Source organism: Silene latifolia, chromosome Y (genome assembly GCF_048544455.1).
Source record: "Silene latifolia isolate original U9 population chromosome Y, ASM4854445v1, whole genome shotgun sequence".
In the NCBI taxonomy this organism is placed as follows: domain Eukaryota; kingdom Viridiplantae; phylum Streptophyta; class Magnoliopsida; order Caryophyllales; family Caryophyllaceae; genus Silene; species Silene latifolia.
Window position 1 is genome coordinate 100,744,735 of NC_133538.1, and position 10,128 is coordinate 100,754,862.

At 36.7% G+C, this 10,128-nt stretch overlaps 1 protein-coding gene across 1 annotated transcript; it reads right to left on the minus strand.

Moving 5' to 3' along the window:
• Nucleotides 1-7,937: 7,937 nt before the first annotated feature.
• Nucleotides 7,938-8,447, minus strand: LOC141628606 (uncharacterized). Its single transcript, XM_074441724.1, has one exon. The coding sequence runs from the start codon at nucleotides 8,445-8,447 to the stop codon at nucleotides 7,938-7,940; it is 510 nt and encodes a 169-aa protein (XP_074297825.1).
• Nucleotides 8,448-10,128: the final 1,681 nt, after the last annotated feature.

The following is a 10,128-nucleotide window of genomic DNA, read 5'->3' on the forward strand; positions in this document are numbered from 1 at the left end:
TATCTCACAAAACATGCTCCTTGTCTCGATTAGCTCATCAGTCTACTCTTTTCTTGTTCCACTATCCCTCACAACCACATATAACTCATGTCCTTTATATCCAAAACATATCCCTCATACGCCGGCATCCTCCCTATCATAGCATTTGGTAACTTACGTATCAAGACCGTCACATATATAAAAGAATGTGTTAAGACTCAAAACATACGTGTGCACATACCCCACGACTCAAAACAATGTAAGAACATAGCCACCGACTCAAAATTAAGGTGAAAATATAGCCACCGACTCAAAATGATCGCCCACTGAGATACTCGGTCAAGTACATAGCATACTAGCTCGAGTACAAGATACTCGGTCGAGTAACTATATTACTCGGCCGAGTTTTCGACTCCAGAAGCGAACGTAATTATCACAAAAGATTACTCGATCGAGTATTGGGACTACTCGGCCGAGTAGCCCTTACTCGGTCGAGTATTACTTTACTCGGTCGAGTACCAACACAATTCTCAACATCGTCCAGTTTTCGTAAAACAGTCATATCTCACTCGTTACTTGGTCGTTTTAGGCGTGTGACCTATAATTAGAATTGTAAGAAGACAAGCTATCACCTCAACTTAGAATCACAGCCATATCTTTTATAGAACTCGACTTATGACAGTTTTAAGACAACCTTCGGTAATCGGTTTTCATACAAATCAAATTTTCTCAACCAAAACAATTTGAACATGCATAAGGCAACAGCAACAACTCAATACTTCAAGAAACCAGTACATAGATGCACTTTTATCATACACACATGAAAATTAAACACGACATAAACTTACGATAACATACTTAAGCATGCAATTCTATATACTATGCATCGTTACCCAAAGTTAAGCATATTACGTCATAAATCTGAAAGCCACATAGTAAACACGTAACATGCCAATACTTTTCATGCCAAAACCATTTTAACTGAATCAATTCCATCATGCCTTTCTACCACTTTCACAATGTCCTTCATAGATTTTCACACATTACACCTTCTACCACATGTTCCATGCATTCACTTTCGACACACGACACGCATAAATCAAATAAACACACAACACAGTTCCCCCCGTGACCGGATTGAGTTTGTGAGGGCCATAGTGCGACTCCGGGACGTCTCCCAAGTCCTTGCGGTAGCTCCAAACAACTCTCCCCGAGTTCATTTTATTTAGACTCCCTAAATTAATTGGGATCATTTGTTTTAGGTGCCGGAATCTTCGGCTCTGATACCACTTTGTAACACCCCCTCATACCAAGGTACCATACCAAGGACTACCCCAGCATGAAAGACTGTTACCATCTCGGTTTCCCGAGGTTAGCATATTAAAGTTACCAATTCCAAACAACCTTTATTAAAGTATAAAGAGCTAGTGATTACATGTTTCCAAAACCAAACCATAGTATAACTATGAAAGGTATAACAACTACAAAGAATGCAAGCTAAGTCTCTTGACGGCGGAAGCTAGACTCGAGTGATGACTCCCCATGACTGTCCCATAGCTAAACATCTTCATTTCCTGTTATAATCTGCTCATCATCCCCGAATGGATCACCGCAGGTTTTACAAAACAACAACACGGGGTCAGTACCGTTCAATTAAGATAAGACAAACAAATAATACAACCAGCTGATCATCCTCCATCCCCGGTCTCCCGATCTCACACAGTAACCGACTACACACCGAAGTATGTAGCCCTGCCAGATTACCCATCGCAACAGGTAATCCTCACCGCCAGTGGGTGACCGCAGCCCATCCCCACCTAGTCCAGCTCATCAACGAGCGACTAACAATCCATGTCCCTTAATGTGCACATCCCCTCCCGTGACGGGTTCGACGTAGGGCGAACTAGGGTGTGAAGCCACTCCCGCAAGTGACTCCACCACAATCATACAACACCACAGCATCACAGCTATCACAACACCAAAACCGTCACAACACAACCACATCACCACCGCCATCACAACACCCATACTCCGATGATCAGCAGATAACAACAATTACAACCCAAGCACAGTCTTAAATCAATTAACAATAACTGAGTAGGGAAACCCTACCTTTTCGCAATCCGCTTATGTTGCAATCAACCATACAAATGCATAACAAATACCACATCGTCACCTACACCAACAATCACATAATACAATCACTAAGTGCAAAACCCCCATTTCCCCCAATTCATAATCAAGAACAAACCCTAAAATATAAATCAGTGAATATGAAGATGGGGACTTACCGACGATGAATCAAAATGAATGAATGCAATTGCTATGATCACCCACACACAAGGAGAGATTCAGAGATAATTAGGGCGTCGTAGAATGTTTTTAGGTTTGTAAAGCGTAATTAGAAACTCTCTAGCGTAATATATAATGCCCTAATCATTTCCAAATCAAACCCGGAAAAACACTCGACAGACCGGATACTCGGTCGAGTATAGAGTATACTCGGCCGAGTACCCTCTATTCGGTCGAGTATTCCACATACTCGGTCGAGTATTCGTATGCAGTAGCCAAACAGGGACCATGACACACTTTACTCGACCGAGTAGACCATACTCGGTCGAGTACCAGCCTACAAAATCTGTAGTATTATATTCTCACGGTTCTCATTCTGTTGGTGGTTCTCATAGGATCCCAATTCTACATATATATATATATATATATATATATATATATATATATATATATATATATATATATATTAGTCGGATAATAATAGTGATAGTAATAATAATAGCTTCCGTCATAAGTTAATATAGACTCGAGACATTATTCCATCTAGCTATAGACCGTCACATTTTCACTTGTGAGACTAATCTTTTCTCGACCTATCCTATATCGACAACACACTCACCTACCCTCTCACACTCTACCTTTTAAATAATTCTTTTATTATTATTATTATTATTATTATTATTATTATTATTATTATTATTATATATTATTATTATTATTATTATTATTATTATTATTATTATTATTATTATTATTATTATTATTATATTATTGTTGTTGTCTCTACCCGTGACCCTTGCATACTCCCCTTCTTCTTCTTCTTTTCTTTCGAAAGAGACAAGAAACAGCAACAATCAACAGAGCTACCCCAACCTCCATTTCCGTCACCTTCAACCCGAGATCCCGACCCCGTTTCTCAACCAAATTCCATAATTTGTGTACCATCCTCTTCCTCTTTCCTTCCTCCCTCTTTCTAGGTAAGAAAGTTTCAGTTTTGTTGAGATTTCGAAAATGGCACCTTAAAACAACCTCGGTTTTACGACTCAAATAACCCGTTTTCTTCTTTCGAGTGGACGAGCTCGAACACCCGGAGGGTAGCTCGCGCCTTTTGGACGTTCTCACTTGGAAATTTGAGAGGCAAAAGTAACGGTGATAGGTTACTCGACAAAGTGTCGAAGTCTCACCCTTTTTACTCGGTTTCATACCTTATTTGTTGTAAAGTTTGGCTCTTTAAATTCCTCTTGTGTGTGTGGCTGAAAGTCTGAGTTTATTAGCCTTTCACTTGCTGGTTTGTAGTAATTTCCATGGGATTTGGATGTGAAGGGTGCGGTTGGGACTGAGATTCCGTCTCAGAAAAAATCTGTTCTACATGACTTTTTCGAGTATTGCTAGGTTGAATTTAAAAGTTATTATTCATACTTTAGTTGCGTCTTGTTTCCGTCTCATTTCCATCTTAATTTCCGTCTGAATATTGAGCTGAAATGGGACTGTTTTGACATAGAATAGGGTAACATATCAGTAAGTCGTAGATATCACTTTGGACTTTCGATCATTTCATACTTCGTACCTAAAATCATTATGCTCATTTTTTTTGAAAGTGGTTAATCTAAGCGGAAAATGACATCTTACTAGTAGTTGGTTGAGTTATTTGGGATGCTTACTCTCTTGTTTCAGCTTCTGGTAGCTGGGGACTTTGTGTGTAATTTTTGGTACTATATGGTACCGCATACTTTTGGTAGTACTCCGTATATAATACGACATTCTTATGGTATGAGTCATAGGTTGGTTAACTCTCGTTTTTCCTAACAGCCACTCAGTCAAGCGCTTGTTTTGCTAGTAGTTTCTAAACTGTGGAACCAAGTGAAATTTGAAATCTTCATCCTACAGGTTCCTTTTCACCTCTTAAAGTTGAGGTGACGAAAAACGAGTGGTGATGAAGTAGTATTTCCTTGTAATATTATACAAATGTCAATGTGTTAACTAAAACTTAAATCTTCAACAATTGAATCCATCTGTTAAGGATAATACAGATTGAATTCAAAATGAGCAGGAGCGGCCTGTGGCCTGAGTAGGGGCTGCATGCGGCCTGGTCAGTTGCTCGGGCTGGCCAGTTATGGCCCTAGTCATGAGGTTGAGCCGTGGCCTAGCCTCGGGTTGTGTACCTTCTTGAGTCGATTTAAGTTCGTGTTTGGTTTATTTAAAACCCGTCTCATGCTTTATATAACTTACTTCGTTAAATATTGTTCATTTATTTATTTTCTCACATGAATCATATTTGTGGAATTCATTATTTGATTATCTCATTTATATAAAAAATGACGTGCTTTCCTTACAATATGCATCCAATTCGATTATTTACGCTTTGTAAGTAGTAAATGGCTTATCTTACATTGAGTCATTTATAATTAAATGCTTGTTTTGCTTATTATAAATGGTCTGTTACCATTTATTTACAATTTTATTTAAGTGACAAATATTGAAGAAATGGGTTACTTGTTCATATTCGTTAATATAATTTGGCATGAAATGTCTTACTTGGATTATCATCGGCTCATTACATTATTTATTCTCTTTCCAAGTTGATTCGTATCGCTTGGTTGAGTCGTATTCTTATGATAATTCCATTATGCTATACCTTTTTGCTTGACTTGTCTTTACACCTCTTTCGGACTGTCCTGCCGATTGTGGGTTTAGCTCATATCTTTACGCCTTACTTGTGTCATTCTGCCAAGTATTGGTTTACATCGCTCTCGTGCCATTCTGCCGGGAGTTGGTTAATTTATGCTTATTCCGCCTCTTTCGGACTGTTCTACCGATTGTGGGTACTCGACTTCCGTTCTGTCGATCGAGTCTTGGATGCGGACTGTTCTGCCGCATGTCGAATCGGGGACCATTCTGTCCCGAGAGTCTGGCCAGATTTAGACTAGGACTGAGTCTTGGGAGTACCATTGTCGTCCTACCAGAGGAATTATATATTGATATATGAGTAGTAAAGGTCTTGCTCGGTTATAGATATTGGTATTTGTCTTTCAAGGCAAGAGTTATGCCTTGTGTTGTTTGTCTTGGTCCTATCGGATACTAGGAGTGAGCTATAAGCCCTCTAGTTGCAATATGATCGTCGGGATTGATGTTCCCATCCGTTCTTATGGTGAGATGCAAGCCATAAGTATGAATGTGACATTAGTAGCCATGTCCCGTGCAATGTTTGCTAAGTGGTTTTCCAAGTAATGGCTACAATTTCTATTCTTGTAATTTGCATTGGTTGATCCCTTACTTAACTGCTTCATATGATTCGGATACTAATCTCATATCTATGTTGTATTTCCTAGAAATGCGTGCCTTTTTTTTATAAATGACCATATTCTTGTCTTCCATATTATTTACTTGTCTCACATGAATAGTTTAATCGTTATCATGCTAATGTTGACCTATCTTGTTTTCCATCTCATTAAATTACCATGTTTAAATATAACTTGATATTCATATCTTTTGTAAGTATCTTACATGATTTACCTGTCTTAGTTCTTTGTTATGTTCATTTCGACAATTTGTGGCTGGGAGAACCTTGAGTTACTTCCCACTGACTGTGGCGTTCATGTTTACATTGAAGACATGTGTGAGCTAGCGAGCACTTTGGCCTAGTAGTCGGTTTATTAGGATTGCTTAGAGTCACCTTTTTTTGTATTGTCATTCGAGGGATATATTTTCCCTCATCTTTGACTATCACGTTTGTATAATTTAATCTTTATTTCCGCATTCTTTATTAGTGTTTTTAGATTTTTATGAACCCACGCTTTAAATTTTAAAAGTTTCAAAAATCTCCAATTTTCCGCTTGAATTTTATAAGTTATATTTTCCGCGCTATCGCGGGGTGTCACAGAAAGTGTTACTTCCTCTGTCTTATTCATTTGTTTACCTTTCTTTTTCTTTCTAAGGAGTATTTTAATCAAAGGTAAATAAATAATTAAGATAGGGAAGTATCAATTATATACTTTTATGTATCAACCAAATAAAACTATTTCTATAAGTGCATCATGGAATCTTACAACGATCTAATAAAAATGAACACATCATGTTGTCTATGATCCCATTTTTATATCGTTGAACTCCTTAGGTCAAAACATTAAGAAACTTGACAACTCTTCCTATTTATGCGTTCCGTACATAATAACAATGTCATATAAATTTAACACTACCTTTTCACCAAAAACTAAAAAGACATGTAATATTACTAATCTTCACATTTAATTATTTATCTTTAATTAAAGTATTCTGTATCTACTTACTATAAAAGCTAAATCATTTTAAGCCTCCCTATTGGTCCTTGGATTTTTAGGAATTGAGAAAAAAATTATTTAGGTGGGGTCCTCCACTCTCCCACTTACTTGGTAATTAATTAATTACTCTCTCACACTACTGCAAATCCCTGCATAAACATACGGTTTTTTTTAGATCGGGATGTTAGAGAGCTTAGCCAATAAAGATGATAAAATTTAGAGCGAATTTATATATTACACACTATGGATAAGAGATATTAAATTAAAGTGTAAGAATATATATTTATTCGTAAGTTTATAGTATTAGAAATAAAGCTCTCTGTGAATATCTTTCATAAACAATGTCAATTAAAATTATGTAAATATTTTATCAGAGAATATATGAATTTTCATATTTATAAAATTTAGATTAAATATATTATTACAAAACGACCTATACAAAATGCTATTAATTACGGAGTTGCTAGCGATTTGTTGTACTGCAAATCTGCAATCAGGTTTTATAGGTAGACTAATACATTGACATTTTAATATGATCATATAGAACATATGTAATGCTCATAAGATCATATAAATCAGCTGTAAGGCCCAACCTCTACAGAATAATGACAATTATTAAAGGCCCAACTCCTTTCTAAAATAGTTGAGCGAAAAAATTTGGAGTAGGACTTATTCTTTTAGTTAAAAGGAGACTAGTATAGATCCCGCGCGAATGCGCGGTTTTTTAGATAGGAATATTAAAGAAATTATCAATTATACAACTGATATTAAACTCAATTTGAAATTTAATTGTAAAATTTATTATTATTAATGTTTTGTATTAATCGGTGGAAAAGGGAAAGTTTAGTATAATCCCGTTGTAAAAACGATATAATGAAGGCCCAATTACAGATATGTTATAATAAAAGCCCGCTTACACATATGATATAATGAAAGCCCAATTATAGCCAAATTCATTTAGGCGGGAAAATTTGGGAGATCTCTTATTGTTTTAGTATAAGGGGGATGCTTTCATTAATTACTTTCATTAGTTCAATATGTTACGCTCTGTTATGCTTTCATTACTGATTTCATGATCATTGATTCAATTTAAATCCTTGATTTGATTAATTACAATCTTATAAGATGAAGATCACAAAAAAACAACATGCAAATTGTTTAGACAAATAATTGTGGCACCAATTTACAACAAAAAAAAAATCATATACAACAAAAAAGCACATAAAATCTAAGGAATTAGTGAACTTAGAACATTTTTTTTTTTGGTTAATTGTAAGCTTTCATTGATAAAAAGATATCAAAGTTACATCAAGGATTACAATATTCTAAGTCGACACTTAAGTATCTAGCCTTAGCATAGAGTATCTATGTGTTGAACCCAATTTTTGTCTAATTCAAAACTGGATACACAATGAAAAGTTTCAGTGTAGCATGAACCAGTCTTTGGATCTCGTTCACAATATAAACAGGTCTAGTGAGCTTCATTTCAATTCGACACTGATTTCTCTCCATCCAAATATGATACCAACATGCAAGTTTGGCCATCCTGCAGACATGTTTCTGTAGTGCAATCCCATGATTAATGCCCTGATCTAGATTGAGTTTCAACCATACTTCTATCTGTTCAATAATCTGCCTGCTGTATGGACAATCAGCAAATAGATGCAAGTGAGTCTCAGACCCTGTCTCACACAACACAAAACATTCAGAGGCAGTTAAATGGAGCTTATAAAGCTTCTCCCTGGTATTGAGTGCCTTATGCTTAATCAACCATCCCATAAACGAATGCTTTGGGACACACCAGTTATCCCAAATCTCAAAATACCATGGCACTGGGGGGTGCATTCCCTGCAACCAACAGTAACCAAAACCAATAGAATAATCCTTAGGATCAGGCATCCAAGAGTTATTCACATACCCAGCAGCCACCCTTACCCTTACCTTACATATGTTCCTCCAATTCTAGTTAGAATCAGATGGAGGGACATAAGTATTCCAATCAACTCCTTTCATATAAATATGATCTATCCATTGAACCCATAATCTGTCAGCTTTAGTATAAAGCCAGTGCCTCAACTTTCCTACAGTTGCTATATTCCGTAATTCTGCATTTTTAACACCCAAACCTCCTGACTTCTTGCTGCAGCATACCTCATCCCATGCCACCAGTGGAGCTCTATGATATTCAGGGCCTCCATCCCACAAATAATTCCTGCATACTGCTACAATCCTCTTAATAACAATTTTTGGTATAATGAAAATTGAAGACCAGTAATTATGCAAAGTGTTTAACACAGAGTTTATCAGTGTTAGTCTACCAACATAACTAAGTTTCCTTGCCCCAATCCCCCTCGCTCTTGCAATGACTTTCTCCACTAGGATGTTACGATTCTGCCTTGTCAATATCCCTGCCTGGATTGGGATGCCAAGATACTTGAATGGTAGCATTCCCTCTGTAAAACTTGAAACCTGAAGTATATCCTGCTTCACTATCTCTGATACCCCACTAAAGATAACATGATGTAACATAAAAAGTGGAAAATGCTCTCAGTATCAACATTATAAAATTAGTGCCCCCCTTACAAAACAACAGTAAATCATCTGCAAATAGCAGATGATTCAGTTTGATCCCTTTGCATAAAGGATGGTATCTGAAATACCATTTCTGTGTTGCAAACTCCAGAACTCTTGATAAATACTCCATACAAAGGGTAAAAAGCAAGGGAGAGATAGGATCCTCTTGCCTTAAACCTCTCTTACCAGGAAAAAAACCAAATGTTGCCCCATTTAAATACAAAGAAAAAGTTGGAGTAGTCACACATAGCATAATAAGCTTCCTAAACCTCTCAGGGAACTGTAATGCCACCATCATCTGGTCAATAAAATTCCATTTTATAGAATCATAGGCTTTCTTTAAATCCATCTTAAACATACACCTTGGTGAGCAGTTCCCTTTATTACACATTCTCACTAAGTCTTGGCAAATCAGAATGTTTTCAAGGATACTTCTGCCTTGTATAAATGCACCCTGATTCCTACTAATAATCTCAGGAAGTATAGTAGCCAGCCTAGTGCACATTATCTTAGAGATTGTTTTCTAGATGACATTACAACAAGTTATTGGCCTGAAATGCTTCACACACTTGTTGGTCTATCAACTTTTGTGATTAGTGTGATCAGAGTAGCATTTATTTGGTTTAGCATCTTACCACTATCAAAAAAATTGAGAACAGCAGCACACACTTCATCACCTACTATCCCCCAGGCATCCTTATAAAACAGAGATGTGTAACCATCAGGTCCAGGGGATTTGTCTTTGGGAATAATGAATAAGAATTTCTGAACCTCTTCATATGTTACTGGTCTGCTTAAGACCTCCCAATGTGCAGGAGTGCAGCATTTCCCTCTCCTAACTACCTGAATGTTTACTAGATCAGTAGTCTTGTGAGAACCCAACAAGTCTGTATAGAAATCTAAGAAAGCATTCTGTATCTTGTCCCCATCAGTACATAAATTACCATGCAGATCCTTAATACTCATCACCTTATTCTGCATCACTTTCTTCTTAATGGAGTTATGG